Source organism: Hipposideros armiger, unplaced genomic scaffold, assembly GCF_001890085.2.
Source record: "Hipposideros armiger isolate ML-2016 unplaced genomic scaffold, ASM189008v1 scaffold_298, whole genome shotgun sequence".
NCBI lineage: Eukaryota > Metazoa > Chordata > Mammalia > Chiroptera > Hipposideridae > Hipposideros > Hipposideros armiger.
The window spans coordinates 1034866-1060637 of NW_017731648.1; the positions used below are offsets into that span (position 1 = coordinate 1034866).

General features: G+C 51.4%; 1 protein-coding gene across 5 annotated transcripts in view; it reads left to right on the forward strand.

The window, feature by feature from the left end:
• Window positions 1-25772, forward strand: part of SMARCA4 (SWI/SNF related BAF chromatin remodeling complex subunit ATPase 4) — a 90371-nt gene that overhangs the window by 50010 nt on the left and 14589 nt on the right. For 2 of the 5 annotated variants that reach the window (XM_019659295.1, XM_019659296.1), the window contains exons 17-30: window positions 619-685; window positions 1676-1786; window positions 3847-4089; window positions 5624-5737; window positions 6501-6608; window positions 7670-7756; window positions 8583-8629; window positions 9688-9854; window positions 12727-12890; window positions 14959-15186; window positions 15438-15536; window positions 15793-15870; window positions 16601-16819; window positions 21101-21363. In XM_019659295.1, coding sequence (XP_019514840.1) covers window positions 619-685; window positions 1676-1786; window positions 3847-4089; window positions 5624-5737; window positions 6501-6608; window positions 7670-7756; window positions 8583-8629; window positions 9688-9854; window positions 12727-12890; window positions 14959-15186; window positions 15438-15536; window positions 15793-15870; window positions 16601-16819; window positions 21101-21363 — 1995 coding nt within the window. The remainder of the gene's footprint in view (window positions 1-618; window positions 686-1675; window positions 1787-3846; window positions 4090-5623; window positions 5738-6500; window positions 6609-7669; window positions 7757-8582; window positions 8630-9687; window positions 9855-12726; window positions 12891-14958; window positions 15187-15437; window positions 15537-15792; window positions 15871-16600; window positions 16820-21100; window positions 21364-25772) is intronic. The other 3 variants (XM_019659299.1, XM_019659300.1, XM_019659297.1) reach the window with 2 other exon arrangements.

The window sequence follows — 25772 nt, forward strand, 5'->3', positions numbered from 1 at the left end:
AGCAACCCAAGTTCTCCCTCCCACCCTGCTCCCACTCCTAGTCCTCTGCCTGAGCACACTGTGGTCTCACCTGCTCACTATCTTCATTCTGTTTCTCATTGGGCAGAAGCCCCCAGTGGCTACCATCTTCATTTCGAAGTGGCATAAAGATACAGGTGGTATCTCCTGTTCTCCCACATCTCCATAGCATAGCATGATGTCTAGCATGGTTCTGAACCTGAAACGAAGCACTGTAAGTCTGTCTGGTTTTTTTGGCAGTAGGTCCGCAGCACATGGCTTATTCTCACGGGGGGCTGTGACCCCACGGTGGTGACAGAGCACTGGTCTGTGAGGTCCAGCCATGGGTACAGCCCACTCCAGCCTCCTGCCTTCAGCCTAGGGTGACCCAGGCCCCACTCTGTCCCTATACCCACTGCCACACCTTTGTGTGTCCCTGTTTCTCCCACCAAGGGCACCTTCCCTTCCTTCCCTCGCTTGGCCACTGTTGGAGACGGTCAGTTCTCTGCCAGCTCTGAGGGTCACCACCATGTGGGCCTCACTTCCCAGTAGACATCGGTGTGAACATGAGCTGTTGTTGACTGAACTAGAACCTGACTGTTCCTTCCTTGTTTCTGTCAGAACACTGTCAAACTGGGCGTACGAATTTGACAAGTGGGCCCCCTCTGTGGTGAAGGTGTCTTACAAGGTATGTCATAGCCTGAGGAGGTGAACATGGGTGAGGGCAGGGTGGGAGAGTAGGGAATGCAAATAAGTAAAGAGGGAAGTCAGCTTGCATTAATAACATGAGGCATGTGTGCGCATTTTCCTATGTTATATACATAGGGTCAGTTATTAGCACAGGTTTGAGATCACTTGTTTATTTTGGGGTAATGCTCATTTTTTTTAAGTGAAGTTATGTGTAATTTGTGGAATCTGGTAACATTGATGCACTCACTGGAAGCTTTCGTCATTCTCACCTGAGCTTTGGTTAAAACTCATTCATCATGTATGATGACTTATCTAGATCATTTCACCTTGTGAAATGGGGGCTAATTGTGCCTGTTGTCCTGGGGGACACTGAGGCATACGGCCTCACACAGCATCTCAGTGGCAGAGCCAGGTTAGGCCTGGCCATTGGGCTCCTGGGTCCAGGCTCTTCACCCTGTGCTGAGAGGCTCTTTGCTTGTGGGGAAGTAGGGGTCCTGGCAGAGGGAACAGCATGTGTGGGGAAAACTTGGTATGTTTGAAGAGTTAAATGCAGTTCTGGCAAAAGCTTATGGGACCTAGTGAAGATCGGTCTGGAATGTGAGCCTGGAGAAAGCTGGAGCCATGGTCAGATCGGTCAGGAGTTTGGAACTGGGGAAGCTTGGGCAGATTTGCTAATTGAGGAGAGGCTGGAGCTGCTGTCAGGGAGTGATCTCGGTGGGAGGCAGTGAGGGGGAAGCTATGGTTTCCAGCTTGGAGGCCTGAGATGGGACCCAGGAACAGGTGGGAGCTGATTGGCCAGCAAGCCTACCAGAGGTCCCAGGCTGCCGATGGCCCACCTTTCTCTGCTCCATGCAGTTGGCATTCACATGTTGGGGTTGGAGGGCAGGAGCCAGCAGCCTTGCCTAGCTCTCCACCTTCATCAGGGTGCTGTGACTTGGCGTCGCGTGGCTTGGGAGGCTGACATGTTCATGTCTTCTCTCCCTCACAGGGCTCTCCAGCAGCCAGAAGGGCTTTTGTCCCCCAGCTCCGGAGTGGCAAGTTCAATGTATTGCTAACGACTTACGAATACATCATTAAAGACAAGCACATCCTTGCAAAGGTAGCGTGTCCTTGTGTAAAACACCAGGCCCAGGTGCTCAGTGCTGTCAGGGAGCACTTGATTCTGCCCCATTGAGGATTGTCATGTCTGTGTTACACTTCTCATCTTCTTAAAGCCCCTTACAAGTAATTTTTCAATGATTCCCCTGCACATGTGTTTAAAGAGCTGCTGTGTGTGTTTGAAAGGCCCTTGTCAAGGTGACCCTGGGTTGGCCTCTGACTGTTCTCAGGCTGGCCCAGGGTCAGGTCCAAAAACGGAACAATCTACACAGCTTGTGGGCTAGCTCCTCCTGGTCCTTCTGCCCAAAGAACATAGTCACACAGTTGCCTCCTGACTCCCCACCTGTCTGCCTACAGTGTCCCTGGCAGGGCCATGAGAAGTCCAGCCTTGTCTCCACCTGTCTCTAGAGGCCTCGGGCCTTCCTCCATGGTGGCTGTGCCTCCTGCATCACAGCCACAGGAAACCAGCCCATAACTTGCTGTGAGGCCCTGTGTGGCATGTCAGCTTTGGGCTACTGGGCTGGCATGTTCAGTGGGGGCTATGCAGGCCTCTTAGCTGATGTATTAATAGTTGTGACGGCATCTCTAGTTAAGCCAGTTAATTACTGCGAACATACTGTGACCCAGATATAAAACAGATACCGTTCCTTGCTGGATACCATTCCTTGCCTGCAAAAAGCTGGTTTCCTGGGTTGGGGAGGTGTCAAGGCTGAAGATGATGGACCTGGTCTCACCACTAGCCATCCGGCGAGGTCAAAAGTAGAGTCTTTGGGGCCGGTTGAGTGGCGCGTTGGTTAAGAAGTGGCTTGGGACGCCAGCTCTGTGCAGCAGGGCCCTGGTTTGGATCCCACATGAGGGCCAGTGACACTGCCCTCTACAGCTAAGATGAACAACAGCTCAACCTGGAGCTGGGCTGCCATGAGTCACTGGCGACGGCGTAGGCTGCAGCCCCTGCTGCAGTGAGCTACCGTGTGTGGCCGGCAGCCAGTGTGAGCAACCGGCAGCTGGTGTGAGCTGCCAAGAGCCACCATGAACGGCCGTCCAGAGGCCGGCGACCAATCTGCCTCAGCCGGGAAGAGCACAATGATGATACCAACATGGGCCAGTGAAGCGACATCCTCCACAACTAGACTGAAGAACAAAAGGACAGCAACTTGTCTGTTCCCCTCCGCCAATTCCCCAATAAAAATCTTTAAAAAAAAAAAAAAAGTCTTTGACCCAAGGACAAATGAGGTATTTATACGCTACCACGCCACTAGGACTTGGTCAAAATGATACTAGGTGTTTGATGGGCATCCTGAAGTCTACAGGTGAGGAACATGAGAACCAGGGAGCAGATGTACAGTGTGTGGGTCACCCTCTAACTCAGTACAAAGCCATCCTGTGCTTATCTGACAGTGGCTATAATTAATGTAAATGCCATATGATGGGGGTTCCTCGTGAGAGGTGGCTGCTGTGCCCCTTCCCCAGTCAGCTGTGCCCCTGCCATGCATTGCCTCACTCAGGCCTCACTATGCCCCTGGGAGGCTAAATCCCAGGATGGTTCTGGGGCTCTCACGCACCGATATAATTGGCATTTAGCCCGTATCCATCAGGCATGCAGCCACCAAGCTTTGGGGCGCAGCCCTCGTCCCCCACAGCTCACATTCTGAACCTGCCTTTGTCACTTTTTCCTTTAGCGGCACAGCCTGCTGATTAGAACATGTACTCATTACCGCGCCATGTCCCCTCTAGACCCCCCCAGCCCAGGGGCCTCTCTAATCAGTGAAGGGTGTGTTGTTTGGGATTTTTCTGTGCCACATACTAGCATAAATAATTTTGGGGGAACCAAAGTACTTTTCTGCAACATGCTTTTATTCATCCAGCAGCCTGTCCTCACTCCATGCTTTATGGAGGTGCATTGTATGGCTATCTCTCCGTGTGCTGGTCCCTCATCAGGGGACATTGTCATGCCCACGTTCTCTACCTTGATGGGCTCTTCCACCAAGAGCCCTCTTGCCTAGTAGCTGTGAGAGTCTCATCCTGTGGCCTTCCACTGAACACCTGCTCTTGGGCCTGCAGATCCGTTGGAAGTACATGATTGTGGATGAAGGCCATCGCATGAAGAACCACCACTGTAAGCTGACACAGGTCCTCAACACGCACTACGTGGCCCCCCGCCGCCTCCTGCTGACGGGCACGCCGCTGCAGAACAAGCTCCCTGAGCTCTGGGCACTTCTCAACTTCCTGCTGCCCACCATCTTCAAGAGCTGCAGCACCTTCGAGCAGTGGTTCAACGCGCCCTTTGCCATGACTGGAGAAAAGGTAGGTGTGTGTGGCTGGCCACGTGGACATGGTCGTGGATCTTCCTCAGAGTAGCTGTGCCTGTGTTGACAGTCCTGGGCCCAGCTCGCTTGCCTCGGTGGGTGTATGTTGAGTGCCCAGCACAATGGACCTGAAGTCCATGTCTTCATGGAACAAGGCAGCCTTGGCCTTGAGGCTGGAGGACCCGTGAGGGCCCCAGAGAGAAGCAGAGATCGGGCAGGTGAACTGTGGGGAGACAATCAGGGCTTCCCTGACCCTGCACAGAGAGGGCACAGTGAAGAATGTGGCCTTGAGGCAGCTGTGGGGCCCAAGCAGGGGTGTGCAGGTGCAGCTGGAGGGCCCGTGGGACCTTTCAGCCCCTTCAGGGAGTTCAGGTTTCACCCTAATGGTGGTGGGAAGCACAGAAGTTTACAGTCATGGGAGCAACGTGATCAGATTTTGTATGTTTTGTTTTAAAGAGCTGTGTGACCAGTGTATCTCAGTGTATGACCATGTGAGGCATTGTCAGTCTGAAAACGAGACTGTGGCATGTGGGCTGTCAGCGGTCAGGTCTTTATCATTTGATGAAGTCTCCAAGCCAGCTCCAAAATGAGCCTCCCATGCTAATGTGGTTTGGGCCATGTTTGTGGGCCAACTGCATTTTCTGTTGAAGGCAGTTGAACCGCCAGAAGCTGGTGACTGAGGAAGTGGGCACAACTGCAGAGGGTAACAAGGAGTGTCACTGCTCACTAGTTCCTGATTATGAGGTTTTCCTCAGGCAAATGCAGGACAGCTGGGGCCACCACACCATGTGTGTGGAGGGGCCTCTGCTGGCCTCATCCCCAGGCTCTTCCCTTCTTGGCGTCAGGTGAGGCTGAAGGAGAAACAAACCTTTCCAAGAGTCCTAGGACCCGCATCCCAAGAGCTGGGGAGCAGATGTTCTAGTTTTATGCATTTTCAAGTTGAGCAAACGCTTTGCCAAACAGATTTTTTCAGGGGACCCACAGAAGAAACATTCAGGTGTCGTCTTATTTTTCACTTTTTAAAAATTTAACTTTTTATCAGAGTAGCAGTTACCCTGAGAGAGCAGTATTTTTTGCCCTCCATCTCACTCCAGCTGAAAGGAGAGCAGATATGGGGCTCCAAGTGGTGGACCCTCTGTGAGAATCATCCAGTATACACCAAACCTGTTATGAATGTGGCCCCCACGGTGCCACTTAGCTTTTATTTGGACATGTTGGCGGGTGTCCATGCACAGGAGTTTGAAGTACTTTGGGAAAGCAACACAACGTGCTACTCTGTTACTTTTTATAAGGCCTATGGAAGGTAGTGCCCAGTGGCCTTTGGTGCCACATCCCAGGATTTCCAGGGAAGGCCCAGATCCTTGCTGTTTTCCAAAGGAAGAAGGTGCCTTGCCAAGCCCCAGAAAGCAGAAAGCAGTCTTTAAAGGAGAGGCTGGGCCCAGGGCGACTCCAGATGACTCTGTGTGCCCCTCTACATGCCCCCACCCCGCCTTCGGAAGTAACACTTGGTTTACATCTCTCATGCGTGCCAGGTGGACCTGAACGAGGAGGAGACCATCCTCATCATCCGTCGTCTCCACAAAGTGCTGCGTCCCTTCCTGCTCCGGAGGCTCAAGAAGGAGGTCGAGGCTCAGTTGCCCGAAAAGGTAACATGGGAGATTTAAGCAGAAGAAACTGCAGTGCAGCAACGTGCAATGCTGCCCAGTGGGCCGGGTCAGGTGGCTCTCCTGTGGGCCCGGGCCTATGGCCTTATGCAGGCCCTGGCCTTGCCCCGTCATTCTAGAGTTGATCCATCCTGGGGACAGCCCCTCATCTCCTCTGGGTCACTAAAGCATCTAAAGCAAAAAGACAGAGGTGTTAGATTAGAGCACAGAATCCCCCCTGTTTGTTGTCAGTGGGCCAGATGTCCAGGCAGGTCCTGCCCAACCATATCACAGGAGCTCAAGAGGCCATGGTCTTATTGGGTTGGGCTGCTCCCCACTGTGAGATGGCCCTGGGTTCTTGCTTAGGGAAACAGTCCCACAGTGGCCCCCAGGACCCCCATTCTTCTCCTTGGCAGGGCTCAGGGCTCCTGGCCACAGTCACCCACCCATTCAGTCATGCTTGTCCTTTGTTTCTGGCCAGTGGTGGAGAGGCCTTCTGAAGGTGGCCGAGTTGTCCCTTATGCCCAGGACACCCCCGCCTCCCAATTTCTCTGTCCTGGTACATCTACCATAGTCCACGAGTTCCCTGATGCCCTCAGATATGGTGGCTCCTCACTGTTACCCCCGATCAGAGCACACATCCCAGGGCCCAGGATGCCTCTGAGAATCTCAAAAGACCAGAGACAGAGGGCCCAGGATGTGGCGAGGATGGAGGAGGCTCAGGGTCCCTCGGCCCCCACTTGACGGTACCATGTGCCCCCTGCAGGTGGAGTACGTCATCAAGTGCGACATGTCTGCCCTACAACGTGTGCTCTACCGGCACATGCAGGCCAAGGGGGTGTTGCTGACTGACGGCTCCGAGAAGGACAAGAAGGTTGGCCCGGGCCCCACTTCTCCACCGGGTTGGGGGCAGCTGAATGTGTGGAGCTTCGGCACGCTGTAACTAGCCGGTGGGCCTTCCCACCCCCTTGATTTTTATTGGCCCAATCTGATGGTGATCCTGAGGGCATTGCAGAGCCATTGTTTAAGTCATAGCTGGTGTGAACACGCCTGGTTAGTAAAGGCTCTTTGCCTGTTAGTTCCCCATAATCCTCTGAAGTCAGCTGTTGTCTGGTGTCCTCTTGATTTATGAAATGTTGGCCCCTACAGGTGCGACCATTGGCAGCCTGGGGCCCAGTACTAACTCCAGCAGAATTAGAATGTTCTAGTAAGCCCCATCTTCCCATCTGGGAAAAAGCTGCCTCAACAGCCATGACCACTTAGCCCCTCACCTTGTTGCCAAATGACTTGGGGTGGGGCTGTTACAGTGGAGAGGAGGGGGGCTGGGCAGGCTTCTGCCTTCTGGGGTCGCTCTGGGGTCCCAGACCCCACTCCACCCCCAGTTCCCCTTATTAGGACTGAAATTATCCTCCCAGGTCCTTTGATTCCGTGCCTGGCGCCTCATGCTTGGCCCTGCCTTCCCATTTCCTCCTCTAGATAATTTGTTTGGGCCCTTTTTTACCTGAGTTATGGCAGCAATGTGATTCCTTGTTTACTTCTGGCCCATGGCACCCACCCACCCTCATACCCTCTTCACCCCGTAGCCAGAGATCTTCCTAAGTCATCATGGCCCATCTGGCTGCAGCCTCCCAGGGACTCCCCAAAATACCCAGGACAAAGCTGGCCTCTCAGAGTGTTTGTGATTTGGCCTCAGTTCTGTCAGTCTTACTTCCCTTCCCCCCACCTTCCACCCCTCCAGCGCACCAGAGAGTCTGTGCTCCCTCCAGAGCTGGTTTCAGGCCTCTGAGCCCCTACAGGAGCCAGCTCTCAACTCCCGATTGTTCTGCCATAACCCCACACCACCTCCTGAAACTTCTCCCTCCATAGTCCTCCCACCACCCACCCCACCCCAGCCGGGGACAGGACCCAATTTGAAAGCCTCTCTTCTGTTGCCAGGGCAAAGGTGGCACCAAGACCCTGATGAACACCATCATGCAGCTAAGGAAGATCTGCAACCACCCATACATGTTCCAGCACATCGAGGTGAGACCCACTCTGCCCAGCCCTGGCCCTGCCTGAGTACCTGTCCATCACTGGGGACAGCAGGCCCAGCAACACCCTGCAAGGCCCTCTTCTCAGAGACATGTTGGTGCTGAGCCCCTAGGCAGAAAGCTAGGTTGCTTCTCCCTGAAAACTTTAAAGAAAAATGGTTTTTAATATTTTGAATAGGCGATGCCTGTACATTTGTCTATTGATTTTCTGTCTGCAAGTGCTTATGGGAAAGAATCCACACAGTATAGGGAAATGTGTGATGAAAATAGAAGCCTCTGAAAGCTCGCCCTCAGGTAACCAAGGAAATACTCAGAAACTCTTTGGAGTCATTTCCCACCTGGTGAGGTTACACCACCTCTGCTTGTTAGCATACTAGCTTTTCCCACTCAGTGACGTGTGGGGCCGTCCTGGGACAGTACATTGAGAGCCGCTTTCCTCTTCGTGAAGTCTCTGGGTCACAACCTTTGGGCCACAGTACCCTTTGACAATCTGGATTCCTGCTTCTGAAAAGCACATACGTGTCCATATTTTTCGGCATAACATTTTAGGGTTGTTGCAATTACCTGGTGCCCTGGGATGGCCTCAGGAGCATACTGTCCTTGTGTGCTCATTTTGGTGGTTAAGAGTGTTACATTGTGACTCCCATTTCTTCCTCGGAGTAGTATGACATGGGTGGGATAGAAAAGCTGCATTTGGAGTCTTTGTGTGGCCTTAGAGCCACTGTGGGCAGACGCTGAGCACTGGTGTGAGGGCTCAGGCATGGCGCTGGGTTGTCTTGTTTCTGCCTCTCACTGAATTCTCTCTCATTCCATTGCAGGAGTCCTTTTCCGAGCACCTGGGGTTTACCGGCGGCATTGTCCAAGGGTGAGAAGCCTCCCAGTTGGATGGGATGGGCAGGCGGTGTTTCTCACTTATTTTGTTGGCTATATTGCCATTGTTATATAGGTCTGATTTCAAAGCACTATATTCATGGCAGAAAATTTAGAAAATATAGACAAACTCAAAGAATGAAAATCCTCCACACTTTGAGAGTTGCTCCCCATTAATCCCAAGAGGCAGAATTCCTAAGGGAGACTTGACTTCTAGGCCCCAGCCTGCCACCTTCAGGCTCTGTGAACCTTGACAGCTTTCTTAACCATTCTGAACCTAAACTGTCTACCAACAGAGAGATCCTCTGCCCACCTTGCTGTGGGTGTGTTTTCTCCAGCATTGTTTATAAAGTGCAGCCCCTGGTGTTGGACATGGAAGCTGCCTCTAGATTTCACGATTGCCAACAGCCTTGCTAAAACATTCTTATAGCTAAAGTCTCAATCGTGGCTGTGGGATACTAAACCACTTCCAAGAACAGAGGCACCACATCAATGAGCTGAAAGTTCTTTTTGGTGTGTATTTTTTTTATACCAAATTACACAGTAGGGTCCCAGAGACATGGCTTCAAGTCCTGGCCAGTGCAGCCATGCCACACTGTCTCCCCAGCCTCAGTGTCCACATGTGTAAACCAGGGGTTGTTGACTGGAGTAACTAAGAGAAGCTGTGGTGACCCCTCGCCCTGCGTGTGGTTCAGAGTGGGTACTTTACAGCGTGAGCCTGTGCTCCTGGTTCTGTAACAAAATGGAGACGTTGTCTTAGCATAGATTCTAATAGCATCTCTTCTCACTTTTGCAAGTATCTGAGTTGGATGATGATTACATAGTCACCTTTGACCAAGGATGGCCTGAGTTTATTTTAGCTGGGCTGAAATGGCTTTGCTGAAACTTTATTGGGTGGGGGGAATCTGCCTAGGAAGCCATTTCTGTGCCCTTGATCCTGATGACCAGCTCACATAGGCGGCTCAAGTCAGGCTGGAGACGTGAGTGTGCCTCCTTTGCCCACCTACAAGGTGCCTGCGGTTAACACTGTGTTTTCTTCCCTCCTCACATTAGGCTGGACCTGTATCGAGCCTCGGGGAAATTTGAGCTCCTTGATAGAATTCTGCCCAAACTCCGAGCCACCAACCATAAAGTGCTGCTCTTCTGTCAGATGACCTCCCTCATGACGATCATGGAAGATTATTTTGCGTATCGTGGCTTTAAATACCTCAGGCTTGATGGTGAGTGTAACTGAGAGAGACATTTGTTAAGGGGCCTTAATATCCACTGCTGCTGAAACTTCTGGCCAGTGTGCCCTCCCTCGCAAGGCAGGGTGAGGCCCCGAGACTCCAGGTGTGTTGGTGGGAGTGAGCATAGCAGCATGCTCAGTGACATAGGCTTACAGGGTTGGGAGGGAGGGCTCTGGAAATATTGTGGCTGGGTCAGAGCCCACAGCCTTGGAGAGTGGCTGGGTCTTTGTACTACAACATTGGGTCCAGTGGTTAGGGGGTACACAGCAATCTTGTTTTGGTTGGAAGTGACAAACCCATATCTTGTGTGCATAAGGAAAAAAGCGTACACTCACTCAACTGAACCCCAGTGGTTATCTTGCTAGATCCAGGTGTCCAGATGATGTTGGAGCAACTTTTCTGGAGCTCTTGGCTCTTTTGTCCTTGACCTTGGCTTCATCCTCTCCAGGCTTTCCTTCTGCCTGCTCAGGGTCCCCAACATAGAGGCAGCCTATTTCCCCAGAGGTCCGGGTGCTGGCTCTCAGGCTGCTACGAGCCACATGCCTGTCTCTCTCCACTGCCCAGCTGGCTGTGGAGCTGTCACTGGTCATCAGGCCTGAAGCTGGAATCAGGCTTGTCCCCATCAGGACCGTGAGCACCGAGAGCAGCAGGAAAGGGAGGGAGGGAAGCACATGTTGCAGGGGTTAATGAGCAGCCAGCTCCCCTGGGAATAGCATTCTGCTGTGACCCTGCACTCTCATGGCAAATTCTGCGTTCCTGCCTTTTTCCCACCACACTGGAACTCGGGGGAGGAGGGGCTGAGTGAGATGCTCACAGTATGCAGGACATGGTGTGACATGTCAGCTGGCCAGGGAGGCCCAAGAGAGAGTCCCCACCCTCTGTCAGACAGTAGGGGTGAATGGGGTTCACAAGGAAAATGAACTAGGGAGTCGCTGGAGTGAAAAAATGACTTCTTTCCCCACACTTCTCAGAGCCTTTACCTAAGCTCATTGCCAGGTGCATCTCCATGGCTGAACATCCCAGTCCTCTGTGCCCCTGTTTTCTGGAACTGGTTTCACAGACCACGAACCCGTGGTTGCTGGACTGATCATCTGTCAGTGTCTGTCTTCCTCATCCTGTTCTTGGAACTCTGTCCTAGGCAGCTTTTTTTTAAAAGATTTTATTGGGGAATTGGGGGATGGGAACAGCGTTGGGGAATCAGGGAAGGGGAACAGACAAGTTGCTGTCCTTTTGTTCTACAGTCTAGTTGTGGAGGGCATCGCTTCACTGGCCCATGTTGGTATTATCATTGTGCTCTTCCCCGGTGAGGCAGTCACTTGCCGGCCATTGGACGGCCGCTCAAGGCGGCTCACGGCAGCTCACGAAAGCTCTCGCCCGCTGCCGGCCAGCTCCACTGCCGGCCAGCTCCACTGCAGCCTTCGTTGTTGCCAGCGGCTCTTGGCAGCCCAGCTCCAGGTCGAGCTGTTGTTCACCATCTTAGCTGTAGAGGGCGCAGCGTCACTGGCCCTCTTGTGGGATCTGAACCGGGGCCCTGCTGCTCAGAGCTGGAGTCCCAAGCCAACTCCTAACCAATGCGCCACTCGGCTGGCCCTGTCCCAGGCAGCTTTTAAAAACACAAATCTGCTCATGCTCACCTCAGTCCTCCCTCTGTTCTTTGGCCTCTCTAGCTGCATCTCCATCCTTCAGTATCCAAGCCTTTGGGAGGGCCCGTTCTTTGTGTCACTGTCCCAGCTCCCCAGAGGAGAGGCTGTATGCAGTGAGTCCCCACCCATCCCAGTTCCCGTATATCCCTTTTTCTCCACGAGATGGATTTTTTGCAAAAAGATGAGTACTTTGTGAGCTGGGCATGGTTCATCCCTAGCACCTCTCATGGTCATTGCTACAGAGGTAGAAACTGTTGAAAGAACGGAAGAAGGGAGGGGGCTTAGTGACATGTTGTGAAATGGAACTTTCCACCGTCAGAGTGGTTAGAGTGAGGGAGCAGGCTGGGCGTCTGGGTAGGTGGCCCCTCCACCTGGGTCTGCCCATGCCCCTCTCAGGGCCTCCACCCCTTAGAGCTGGGGCAGCTGTGGACACATCTGGAGCCCAGGCTCTGGTGGGCAGCAGGCCTCTGCACTGCTTATTGGGATGTGTAGGTGAGTGGCAGAAAGTGTTTAATTTTTGTTTCATCACCAAAAATGACTCCTGAATTTGCCAGACACCTCTGCTATGAACTGATAGCAACCTGAGGAGTTTAGGTGCTCACGATGCTGAGGATCTCGTCCTGGGCCATCATCTGAGAGTCCCTGTGACTTGAGGGGAAGCCTCAAAGGGAAATGAGTCCCTGTTACAAGGCGTCCGTATACTTGCCTGTCTTTGTGAGCCAAGAAAGCCCATTGCAGTAGGATTGAGGGCAGTGTGAAGCCTCTGGCTTGTTGCTTGTTCCCGTGTTTTAGGGGCAAGGGGTGTTACCGACATTAGCTAGGGTGTCTCCCATCACCCAGTGTAACAACTGGGCAGGGGCTGGTGGTAACAACACCAATGACAAGATCCTTGCATCCCAAGTGTTGCTGGGCTTCAGCCCTGGACTCATCAAGTTCTTGTAGTAGCCCCAGTTTACACAGGTGTAGCTGACCCTGTGCAGCTCATTCTCACCTGCTGAGGCAGGGGGAGTGGCATTCAGTAGTGTCACTGTAAATCTGAGTCACTCACTAATTTCAGCTCAGGGCCATGAGTTGAGGAGTGGCTATGGCTTAGGAGGCCCCTGTGGGGCACATGGGTACTATCTCCACTCTCTAAAGCCTGGGTTCCTCTCCGTCTCCTCCCCACTACCAACCTCCCCGCTGAGTCACCCCACTAACCAGGTTTTCCTTACTCCCGGCAGGAACCACAAAAGCGGAGGACCGGGGCATGCTGCTGAAAACCTTCAATGAGCCCGGCTCCGAGTACTTCATCTTCCTGCTCAGCACCCGGGCAGGGGGTCTTGGCCTGAACCTCCAGTCGGCCGACACTGTGATCATTTTTGACAGTGACTGGAACCCCCACCAGGTAAAAGCTGCTGGCACCTTGGGAAGACGCTGCCTATCATCACGAGCACCACTGGCCTCCTTAACACCCTCCCGAGGCCTTTGGAGAGAAGCCCAGAGAATATTCCTTTCCCTCTCTTTATCAAACCAAAAGTAGCATTTTGTTCTGATTGTGACAAAAATATACTCCTTTGTTATATATTATTTAAAATCCTGGTAGTACATAAATATGTAAAGAAAGGAGGAAAGGCCCCAGTCCTATCAGCTGGCAGTAATCGCGCTGTTTTAGTGATGCAGGTCCGTCTAGTCCATGTCAATGTGAGCACTCTCACACTGCTTTGTAAAACAGCATTTGGCACATGTATGTACACTGTGTGCTGCTGCTCTGTTTCTTACCTGTATATCCACGGGGCTCATGGCAGCAGATACCAGGATGTGGTATTTTATAGAACAACAGTTTGAAGGTATTTAACTTTTTCCTATGTTTTATTATAAAAGTAACATTTTTTTTAATTAAAAAATCAGTGACTCAGAGTTGAGTCCATTTTTCCCCTTCCCCACCTATCCCGCTCTTCTCTGAGCGTATGCCATCTGTTTATATGTTCTGCTTTTCACAAAATTACAGCGTGTTCCAGCACGTGTCCCTTCCTTCGAGCAGCTGGTGTGTTTTGCCTCTGTGTGAGCACCTTGGGTCTCTACCCAGCCATTAGTGAGCTGCTGGCTGTCCCAGCTTATGGCAGCCCTGAGACTTTTAATTCAGACCCCTGTTGGCAGGCATCTGGATTTCTTTTTCTCAGCATGACCTCTAGCCCTTCTCAGGAAGCCCTATTGTTCCTTTCTTGGAGCACCGGCTAGGTCAACCCTGAGAGATGGGATTGCTTGGTCCACGAGTGTGTCCCCTTCATGATGTCACTTCTGCCCAAGTGGCCTCCGAAAGTTTCTCCAGGCTTCTTTCCCAGTGATGGGAAATGAGCGTGCCCCTACCATAGCCTGGTGACACCAAGTATCAGTGTGGAAATTATAGCTCACCTGACAGGCCAATGTTCTGTGTGGTTGCTAGCGTCTCTCTCTTCTGCCAGCCTAGGGAATAGTTTCTGCCCAGACCTCGATGACTGGCCAGTTTCCTGAGAGTTGGTCAGGATGTGCTTCCCCTGTCAGCGACAGACAGCAGGCAGTGAAGCCCTATCCTCCCTCTGTCACGCTGGGAGGGATCAGAGGCTACTAAGCTCACTGTAGGGCCAGGAAGCGTGTCTTTGAATGCTGGCCCTGCCAGGAAGAGTGCTGGCCTAGTCAGGGGGCCAAGCAGTGGATACAAGGCACTACTGTCTCCCACCAGGTATGCCCTCTGCCACCCCTGTTGGGTGCGAATCTCAAGTTCAGCCCCACACAGTGCCAGGTCCCTGGCACAGGATTTCGTGGGAGCCCTCCTATTACTGTGCTGGGGTGATGACACAAATAGCATTGGCAGCCATGGCTACCACTTTTATCACAGCTTGCTCCACAACAGGCACTGGGCTGAGCACTTGATGCCCATTCACTCTCAGGCACCCAATAGCCACGAGAGGGGATTGTCACCAGAGTGAGTCCTGAGGCTCAGAGGGTTGGGCTCAGGCCCGATTGCACAGAAAGGAAGTAGTAGTGTCCACAACCAAAGTAGGTGTCGCCAACACGCTGTTCAGCATTGGACCCATCCTGTGAATGGTACCCTCACTGTGTTACGGCCATGCTGAGCACAGGGCCCTCCTGGGGTAGGTGAGGGGACCCGTGCAGCTCTGAGAGGAGCTGCTTGGAAATATAACCCCCCACAGGGTTGTCCTCCAAAACTGCTTCTCGAGGATCTCTTGAATCCCACTAAGGTAGAAAGTAACACTTCTGCAGGAACTCAGGGTGAAATTATCCTGGCACGGGCTCTACGTTCTATCCCTGAGCTCCCAGCCATGCAGCTGGTGGCTGGGGCAGGCAGATTGTCCAGGCAGGAGACAGGCTTGGAGAATCAGAAGGTCCGCGCCACTCCTGATGGCTTCACAAGGTCGACATCCCCTTGAAACGCAAAAGAACTGGGTCAGGACTGACTGGTGTCTCTTCCCTAGGACCTGCAAGCACAGGACCGTGCCCACCGAATCGGGCAGCAGAACGAGGTGCGCGTGCTCCGCCTCTGCACAGTCAACAGCGTGGAGGAGAAGATTCTAGCTGCGGCCAAGTACAAGCTCAACGTTGACCAGAAGGTGATCCAGGCCGGCATGTTCGACCAGAAGTCCTCCAGCCACGAGAGGCGCGCCTTCCTGCAGGCCATCCTGGAGCACGAGGAGCAGGACGAGGTGAGGGCAGCACCGGCCCCTACCCCCTCCCCGGCGTGAGTGGTGGACGCATGAGCGGCTTTCATTTTTGTTTTTTTACCTTTTTTGCACTCTTATTTTTTTTGCATCCCTTTGGAGTAAAGGGAGTGTGGGCTGAAAGGAAAGAGGATGAGTACTTGCTTTTTCTTTGAAGTGGTTTTTTTTTTCTAAACTGCTGGTGAAAGACGCCGGATTGACAGCCCTGGAGACTGAAGTCCTCTATTTATCCACAGAGCAGACACTGCAGCACGGGCAGCGGCAGTGCCAGCTTCGCCCACACTGCCCCTCCGCCAGCGGGCGTCAACCCCGACTTGGAGGAGCCACCTCTAAAGGTGAGAGGGATAGTTCAGTCTCCATGCCCATTCAATCCTCGGCTTCTCGGCTGAGACGGCCAGCAAGGGCCCTGATCCCACGGAGCGTGCGTGTGCGTGTGCGTGTGTGCCTCTCGCTGCCATGTGGGTCCCCATCCACCGCAGCCGGACTGGGACCACCAGCTCATTTCCCATGGATGCCGCTGCTCGCCTCCGAGCCCGGCCGCCGCCCATTTTGGCCTCTCCGCCCTCGAACTAAATGCGTGAAATCTTGTAGGAAGAAGACGAAGTGCCCGACGACGAGACTGTAAACCAGATGATTGCCCGGCACGAGGAGGAGTTTGACCTGTTCATGGTAAGCACTGTGAGCAGGGGCAGAGGCAGCGTTTCTACCTTGCACACCTTTAGGATTCTCAGTCTCCCACCTACATGAAGCGGGGCTCTCAGGGGTTCACACACCCCACCCTGATGACCTCAAACAGCAAAAAGTTTGTGACAATGCTATCTCTAGCAGGTGGTGGCCTTGCGATGCCTCCTAACTGACCCATCTTCTGTGTCCAGAGCGTGTCGAAGGGATAGTGAGACCCACACACACCCAGCCCTCCTCCTGTTTGTGACCCTCAGTCCCCAAATGCCCGTTCTCCTTAGCCTGTTGTCCTTGACGCTCCCTTTCAGAGGGTGTTAACTGTCCAAGGCCAAGGGGCTGGCAAGGGCCTTGGTCATAGATGCCTTATGCCCCTGGGTGGGAAGCATGGAATCAGATGGGGTTCTTGGTCCTGGCAGGCTTTGTGCCTCCTGGCATGGCTAAACCCTGGAGCTGTCACCCATTTCGGTCCCCCTTCTGCAACCTTCCCATCCTTCCCAGTTATCTCTTTCCCCAAAGCAGAGCCCCTAACCAGGCCTGACATAAGAGTCAGGCCACGTTGGCCACCACAAAACCCAGAGCTGTTGTTTAAATACCGTTGAGGCATTAGTCCCCGAGGCAAAGCAGCAGCCCCTTGGCAGCATGTCCCCTCCACATCCTGCTGGCTCTCCTGTGCTGACGCCTCTCTCCCTCTGTCCCCACCCCTCCCTCACTCCCCCAGCGCATGGACCTGGACCGCAGACGTGAGGAGGCCCGAAACCCCAAGCGGAAGCCGCGACTGATGGAAGAGGACGAGCTCCCCTCATGGATCATCAAAGACGATGCCGAGGTGGAGCGGCTGACCTGCGAGGAGGAGGAGGAGAAGATGTTCGGCCGTGGCTCCCGCCACCGCAAGGAGGTGGACTACAGCGACTCACTGACGGAGAAGCAGTGGCTCAAGGTACATGCCAGAGAGGGCCAGCGAGGGGCAGGGCTGGGGGCAGAGGCTCAGCCGCTGGGACTCCGCCTTTGTTTGAAACTGGAGCAGGTTTCCTCAGCCATTCTTGGTTTTCATTCACGACAACGACGCTTCTAACGTGGGTTCAGGTTTGCTAGTTCCTTCTAACCAGATGCAGGAAGGAGCACCCATGCCATCCCCAAGCAGCTTAAAACTCACTGCTGGGTGTAACTGGCCTTTTCAGGTGTGAGGGTTCACCTCTTCATGAGGTTAAGTAAAACATTGCCGATCTCAGCATGGCGCTAACCTCCTGAGTGCCTGTCTATGGGAAACACAGCGAGAGATTCGTGAGCACCCAGGCAGCCCATTTTGGGCACGTCACCCCCATAGCATGTCACACCTGGGAGCTGGACTCATGGCCGGCTGTGAGGAGGGAGAGGGGGAGCAAGCCACTGATGAGACTGGTGGCCAGAGCTGCTCATAGAGGTGGCAGGAGCACTCATTTTCAGCAAATGGTACCCTTGTAGCCGCAGCTGCGGAATTACAATTCAGAGCCATGGGTGCCTGGTGGCCCTCCTGACTCAGCCACCTCCTCCCCAATCCTTCCCACCCCAGCCGAGGGCCCACGGCCTCTGCACACGTCTCCAGCAATGAGGTCACTACTAGGTGGGGTTCTGCTGGTAAATCAGACCCCTCCCTGTGTTTGGGGGCTCTGAATGCAGAGGTCATGATTAAGAATCCAACCTGAAAGTTGTTTCATCAAAATGTCCTTGAAGCAACACTTCGCAGAAGGCAGATGGCAGCTTTCGGGTGCACCCTGCTGAGTGCCACACCCCAAAATGAGAGATGCTGCCTTTGGTTATACACCCTGAAGTTCCCCTGGATTAACTGCAGCCCCAGTCCCCTTAGGAGCTCAGATGACCCCCAGACTTGCGACCTCACCCACTAAGGTGCCTGTGGGAGGGGCCACTGAAACATGCCAGGGAACCAGGAGAACCTTCGGGTGGGACAGGTTGGGTGTCCCGTTTTCCAGCCCAGGGTTCCAGAGCCAAGAAGAAAACCCCTGCCGAGGGAACTTGGGCCCAATTACAGACCCGTAACAGCTCCCATGGAGTGTCACCAGCCCCGCATTTTTGAGACAGTGGGTGCCTTTTGCCCATATGTTGTTACGTTTTGTGCACATTTCTTACTTTGTTTTTGAGGTATAATTTATATCCCATAGAGTTCAGCCATTTAAGATGTCAATGATTTTTACTATATTCACAGAGTTATGCAACTATCATCACAAATCAATTTTAGAACATTCTCATCACCCCACAAAGAAGCCTTTTCCTCTTTAGCTGTCTTCCTATTTTATTATTCCCCCTAGCCCTTGGCAACCACCCTATTCTGGGCATTTCATATAAATGGAATCATGTACTATGTGATCCTTTAGTGACTGGCTTCTTTCACTGAGCAAAATATTTTCATGGTTTATCCATGTTGTAGCACATTATTCCTTTCCAAGGCGGAATAATTTTCCATTGTGTGGATATACCACATTCTGTTTATCCACTCATCAGTTGATGGATACTTGGGTTGTTTCCACCTTTGGGGTTGTTTTCACTTTGTGAATAATGCTGCTGTGAACATTTGTATACAAGTTTTGTAAGGACATATGTTTTGATTTGTCTCAGGTATATACCCAGAAGTAGAATTGCTGGATCAAATGGTAGTCCTATGTTTAACCTTTTGAGGAACTGCCAAACAGTTTTCCAAAATGTCTGCACCTTTACATTTCTGCCAGCAGAATGTAAGGGAGTTTCTCCGCATCCTCGTTAATACTTGTTATCAGCTGTCTTTTTGATTATAGCCATTCTAGTGGCTATGAAGTGGTACCTCACTGTGGTTTTGAGTTGTATTTCTCCGATGGCGAATGATGTTGAGCATCTTTCCATGTGCTTGTTCGCCACATATATGTCTTCTTTACAAGACTCTTATCAGATGTATGATTTGCAGTGTTTTCTCCTATTCTGTGGGTTGTCTTTTCACTTTCTTCATTGGTGTCCTTTGGAGCACAAAAGTTTTTAACTTTGATGAAGTCCAGTTTATCCATTTTTCATTTTGCTTGTCCTTTGGTATCATGTCTGAGGATCCATCACCAAATGAATGGTCACAAAGATTTACCCTTATGTTTTCTTTAAGAGTTTCAGCTTTTACATTTACATCCATGATCCTCTTTAAGTTCATTTTTTGTATACGGCATTAAGTCAGGGTCCACCTTCATTCTTTTACATGTGGATAGCCAATTGTTCTGGTACCGTTTGTTGAAAAGACTATTCGTTCCCCATTGAGCAAGCACATGCCTTTTTGTATGTCATACTCAATAAAATTTACATTAATAAAAAATAAATTTGCCTGAAACAGGTACTCTCCTCTCTTAGTGGTGAGCGTGTAACTAGCACCACTGTTTTGGCAGCCACTCTGATGCCATATGTGCCAAAACCCTTTAGAATGTTCTGGTTCTTTTCTTGCTGGCCATGGGACCAGAGACCCTGGTGTTAGGTATTCCTAGGGCTGCCATAACAATTACCACAAACTTGGTGGCTTAAAACAACAGTAATTTCAGTAGTTTCCAGCAGACTGCCCAGCCGACCCTCCTCTTACTCTATTAATTTAATAAATCTTTTATATTTCTTTAAAAAAAAAAAAGAAAAGAAACACAACAGTAATTTTTTCTCCTACAGTTCTGGGGAGCTAGGAGTCCAAATTCAAGGTGTCAACAGGACCCTGTTCCCCCCACAGGTCTAGGGCACGATCGTTGCCTCTTGAAGCTTGTGGTGGCCCCAGCACTCCTTGGCTGGTGCACATCACTCCTCTCTCTGCCTCTGTCTTCACATGGTCTCTCCCCTGTGTCTCTCTCTCTGGCCTTTTCTGTCTTTCTCGTTGGATTTGGAGCTCACCCTAACATAGGATGAACTTATCTTGATTCTTTAGTAATTACATCTGTAAAGACCCCACTTCTAAATAAGATGGCATTCTGAGGTTCCAGGCGGATATGAATTTGGGGGGCCACCATTTAACCCCCTACACCCCCACCCCTGGGCTTGCAGTGCACATTTTCCCCCGTGCCTACCTTCTTTCAGTTCCTCCTGCCTGCGAGATGCCCTCAGTGCTGGTCCTTTGGCCTGGATGCTGTTCTCTCCCTCCACCCTTCAGATTTCAACCTGAGTGCCACCTCCTCTTCCCGACCCCTGAACAGGGCATGTCTGCTCCACAATCAGAGACCTCTTACCCTTCTCCTGGCACACAACACGCTTGCCACCATGTTTGCGGAAAGTGTGTCTGATTAGTGCCCACCTGGTTCCACTGAGTGCTGTGTCCTCAACACCAGGCCCCAAGCCCAGCTCGTGATCACAGCTGATAAATGGGAGATGAGTGACCAGCACGTCCCTTTCCTGATTCCAAGCTTCCCTGGAAACCTGGCTTCCCTTCACTTTGTTTTCAGGGATACAAGTGCAGGTTACTTAGTGAGAATGAATAAATCGAGATTATTTTAAAATTAATATTGTTCACATTCACATCCTTCAACTCAGCAGATTCACTCCCAGGAATCTATCTACAAGAAAGACAGGGGTCATGGCATAGAATGCCATAGAATACATAGAATGGCCGCATCCGCCCAAATCATGGAAACAACCCAAATGCCCAAGAACAATTAAGGCCCTTTGTACAATGAAATACTAAACAGGCATTAAAAATTATGTTGCAGAGAAACGACAGGAAATATATCCAGGATGTAGTAAACAAAAACATGAGTCACGATGTGGTATGTGGATGCCATTCCATGCTGTCTTGACAGTGCACAGTGTGCATGGGTCCCCGAGGTGGTGGTGGTGATGGTGGTGATGGTGGTGGTGGTGGTGGTGGTGGCCGCACACAGTGTGAATGTACCTACTGCCACTGAACTGCGCACTTAAGTTGGTTAAAGTGATAAATTTTACATTATATCTGTTTTACCCCAAATTTTTAAAATTTGCAACATATCCAGAGCAGGAGTGTTAGCAGTGTCACCTCTGGGTGGAGGGATTCCACGAGTCCCTTCCTTGGGTTCCGCACAGTGAGGATGTGACACTTTAATTCATACGGTACAGCCGTTTATATGTGAGGGCTGGGCGCGTGCAGGGCGCGCTCTGGGGACACAGCGCTGGTCTCTTAGCCTCTGGGAGTCGCTGAGAGCTCGGGTTTGCGACGCGGCCTCTGCTTGTCTACCTCGGTGCTGGCTGTCCTATTTTACCACTATTGACCCTGAAGGCCATCGAGGAGGGCACGCTGGAGGAGATAGAAGAGGAGGTCCGGCAGAAGAAGTCATCGCGGAAGCGCAAGCGGGACAGCGACGCCGGCTCCTCCACCCCGACCACCAGTACCCGCAGCCGCGACAAGGACGACGAGAGCAAGAAGCAGAAGAAGCGAGGGCGGCCGCCTGCCGAGAAGCTCTCCCCCAACCCTCCCAACCTCACCAAGAAGATGAAGAAGATCGTGGATGCCGTGATCAAGTACAAGGACAGGTAAGCCGAGGGATGGGGCGGGCAGACGTGCTGGGGGTCCTCCAGGCGCCTCACCGGGCCTTCCATGTGCCTGGGAGCCTGCTGTTGGCTCGTTCACTCCACAGACATTGGTTGAATCTGTGTGTCTCGGTGCCCCTGCCCTCATGGATCTTACATTCTGGAAGAAGAAAGCACACAAGCAGTGTCAGTATGAGAAGAGGAAAGTAAAGTGAGGCAGGGGCAAGTAGAGGAGCCCTGAGGAGAGGAGCTCTGGGGATGAGTTCTCCAGCAGAGGCAGCAGCAGGTGCAGGAAAAGGGGTGGCTGGTGGGTTCAGGGACAGTGATGGAGCAGGGTGGAAGGGGATGAGGGGTCTGTGCTGTGGTGGGTGCCTGTCTTAGGCCAGTGGACTATGGTGGAGGCCGGTGTGGTTTTCCTTCTATAGACTCTCTGCCCTCCCCCCATACTTCATGACAAGCAAGCTCAGTTTTCACCCTGGGCCTCTGTCGGTCAGCCACACATTGTAAAGGCTCCACTTCAAGCACTGAGACCCGACCTCATACACACCAAGAACAGGACAGTACCTGCTTTCAGCTGCAGTGGATGTGTTCGTGGATTACAAGTACCATTTAAATAAGAAGAGAATAGGGCCGGCCAAGTGGCACGTTGGTTAAGAGCTGGCTTGGGACGCCAGAGGGCCCTGGTTCAGATCCCACATATGAAGGCCAGTGACACTGCACTCTACAGCTAAGATGCTGAACAACAGCTCAACCTGGAGCTGGGCTGTCGTGAGTTGCCGGCAATGGCGTGGGCTGCAGCCATTGGGCTGCAGTGGGTTGCCATGGGCTACCGTGTGTAGCCAGCAGCCAGCGTGAGCGGCCAAGCAGCGGCCGTCCAGGAGCTGTCAACTGATCTGCCTCACCTGGGAAGAGCGCAATGATGGTGCCAACTTGGGCCAGTGAAGCGACGTCCTCCACAACTAGACTGAAGAACAAAAGGGCAGCAAGTTGTCTGTTCCCCTTCCCCCAATTCCCCAATAAAAATCTTTAAAGGAAAAAAAAAAGAGAGAGAATAATGGCTCTCCTACATCTCTCCAAGGAGACACATACACGTTCTTCCAGCGCAGGGTGGGTGGTGTGCAGCTGCAGACGGTGGCTGGGCACGCACGACCTGCACCTTGCCCAGTACTCAGCTTGTTCTCCTGCTCCCGTGTCTCGTTCCACTTCCTGGTCCACACTGGCTGTTACGTTTGTCCCTGTAACAGAAGAGTTGTACAGCTCGATTTTATAGTAACGCTTTGCAGTTAGTCATGAAGCAAAGTAAGGGAGAATTTTAATCAGTAGGAGAGAAAAGTGTCGAGGCGTGAGCTCTCGGTGCATCTTTGGAGAGACACTTACCAACCATGAAATTTTGGGGATGGTGATAATTGTAGTACCCAAATAAAGGGTACAAATTGACCTTAAAAGAGAATTTATTAGAGAGAATCAAATGAACTGGAAAAGAGGCATGTGCAAGTTCAACAGCTAAACCTAAAAATGTAATTACTATCAGTATTGAGAAGAAAATATTGACGCTAATTTGCACATTTGACCTTTGAGGCAAATTTCACAAAGAAAACTAGAAGATAAAATGCGGAATGTGCAAAAATCCAGTAGACCTCGGCGTCTTCTTCCCAATCATGGTCTTGGGGGAGCTTAAAATTACAAAGTGAAGAAGACCCTTGAAGGTCAGTGGAGCAAGGATAGACTTTTCAAAAAGTCATGCTGACCTTTTGGATATCCATATGGAGAAGAACCTTGACCCCGCTTCACACTATACACATGTTAACTTGAAATGGATAATAGACATAAATGTGAAAGGTAGAACAAAGTTCTAGAAGAAGGCATGGGAGAAAATCTTCATGACCTTGAAGTCAACATAGACTTCTTCAACAGGACACACACCACTTCTCACTAAAAGTAAGAATATCAAAGGACACGCTCATGAAGGCAATGAAAACTCCTGCCACAGACTGGGAAAAGAAAACCCAATTTTAAAATGAGGCAAAGACATGAACAGACACCTCCTTCAAGAAGATGTCCTGATAACCAGTCAGCGTGTGAAAAGGTGCTCGGGACCTTCGCAACAACCACACCAAGGAAATGCACAATGAAACGAAGGTAAGATGCCTCTGCATACCCAAGTGAATGGCTACAATGCCTTTAGGTTTCAACGAGGACGTGGAGCGGTCGGACCTCACATGCTGTTCATGGGAGCATGCAGGTCTTTGGCAGTATCTTCCAAAGTTTAACAGAAAGATGAACAGGACCTCCAAACCCAGCAACTCCAACCCTGGTTGTAAACCTGAGAGGACTGAGTGCACGTCCATCAAGAGACTTGTGCAAGCACATCCACAGCAGCTTTGATTGTAACTGCCCCAAAGGAAACAGCCCAGTGTCCGCCCCCAGGAGAATGTGTGGAGTTCTGACCGCCACAAAAACAAATACCACTGCTCCATGGTACAATCTTGCAGACATTTTTGTTGAGTGAAGGAAGCCAGACACAAATGAGTACCTACTGTGTGCTTCCAGTTAATAGGAAGTTCAGAAGCTGGTCCATGATGATGGGCATTGAACAGTGGTTACCTTGAGATGCGGGAATTGACAGGGAAGGACCACGAGGGAGCTTTCTGGGATGTTGGGAAAATTTACCTATCAATGTGGGTGTATACACAAAAACATTCATCCATGTGTACATACAAGATGTGTGTGCTTTCCTATGTGATGTTGTTACACATCAGTTTGAAAAAAGCTGAACTTGTTAATGAGGCCTGGGATATTTTCAAATTTAAAAGAAATATGTCAAGTGTCAGTCCACTTTCTTAGCCATCCTGTGACTTACTGAAAAACCTTCCTTAGCATAGTATTTAGCTGTATATCACATGCCAGAAGAGAACAGCTTCTCCAGATGCTACAGGCGTTCTTCCAAGCTGCGTAAGATTGAGTGGTAAATCAGGCAGTAAATTAAAACTAGCTTTTAGGACTCAATCACCCCTGTCTGGAGACTGCTGTTACAGGGGCCTGATATCCTGATAGGGATGCTGACATCCACTTCAATGAGAGTAACACGAGTCACAGTTGCACTCCCAGCTGACGTCAGACCACGTGGCAGGACACCTTACTGGAGGGTGTGATGCATGGTTTACGTTTATCTCACATCCTCCTAGAACAGATGACATCACAGAACTGAGAATTCTCCATTAACAGGGAAGAACTGTAGAGGAGTTAACAAGGGGGCAACAAATACGAGCATTAAAGGAAGGTAGCTACCGCGGCTGGCCTTGAGAAACGTTTTGTTCATGGTTGGAACAGGGCCGTCGATTCACTGTTTTGCTGGTGGTCACACAGGAAGAGATCAAGCAGGCACATAAACTCATGTTTTCCTGGTTGAAAGCTTATGTAATCTGGCAGATATTTTCACAAGATGTTTGGGTACAAGGTTGACCTATTTAATGGATATTGCTGTTTGTGACAAACTGAGTTTGAAACCACAGGGAAACAATATGGTTCCTTCAGTCCACAGACTGCCCTCACTTCTAACACCACAGGTCCGAGGATTCTCTAGAAAACTCTCAGAACTCTGAAAGCTGTTATACGCATGCCTGTAAGTTTAGTACAGCAAAAGGATACAGATTAAAATCAGCCAACGGAAGAGGTGCGTGGAGCAGCATCCAGAAGAGCCCCACACCTGGAGCTTCCTGTTGTCCCCTCCCCATGGAGTCACAGACAGTGCCGACAGTGTTATAAAACAACATGCACGGAGCATTGCCAGCCAGGGAAACTTTGGTGTCTAGAATTTTTACTGGAATTTGGTCACATGGACACAACCAACTGCCCTAAATTACATTCTTAGACTCTCTGGGCCCATGGCACCCATGACGCAGACACTCCAGGGGCTAAGCGATCACCTCTGAGGAGCCAAGGGCAAAGGCCAGACCTCTGTCTGTGCCGGGTTAAATTCTTTATATCTGTCGTACCTGGAACATTCTGAAAGACGGGCCACTGCGCCACACCAAAGGGAACTGGAATGGGATAAAATTAGAGGTCGCCTAACTCGCACTTTCTTCTCTTAAACTTGCAGTTAGTTGCTCCTTTCCAGAAGAGAAAATGAAACATTTGGATTAAAAAAAAACCCTGCTGGCCTGGCTGAGTGGCACGTTGGTTAAGAGTTGGCTTGGGACGCCAGTTCTGAGCAGCAGGGCCCCGGTTCGAATCCCACATGAGGGCCAGTGACACTGCCCTCTACAGCTAAGATGGTGAACAACAGCTCAAACTGGGGCTGGGCTGCCATGAGTCACCAGCGACGGCGTAGGCTGCAGTGGGGCTGGCCAGCAGTTGGCGTGAGCTTTCGTGAGCGGCCATCCAGTGGCCGGTGAGCGACTGCCTCACCCCGG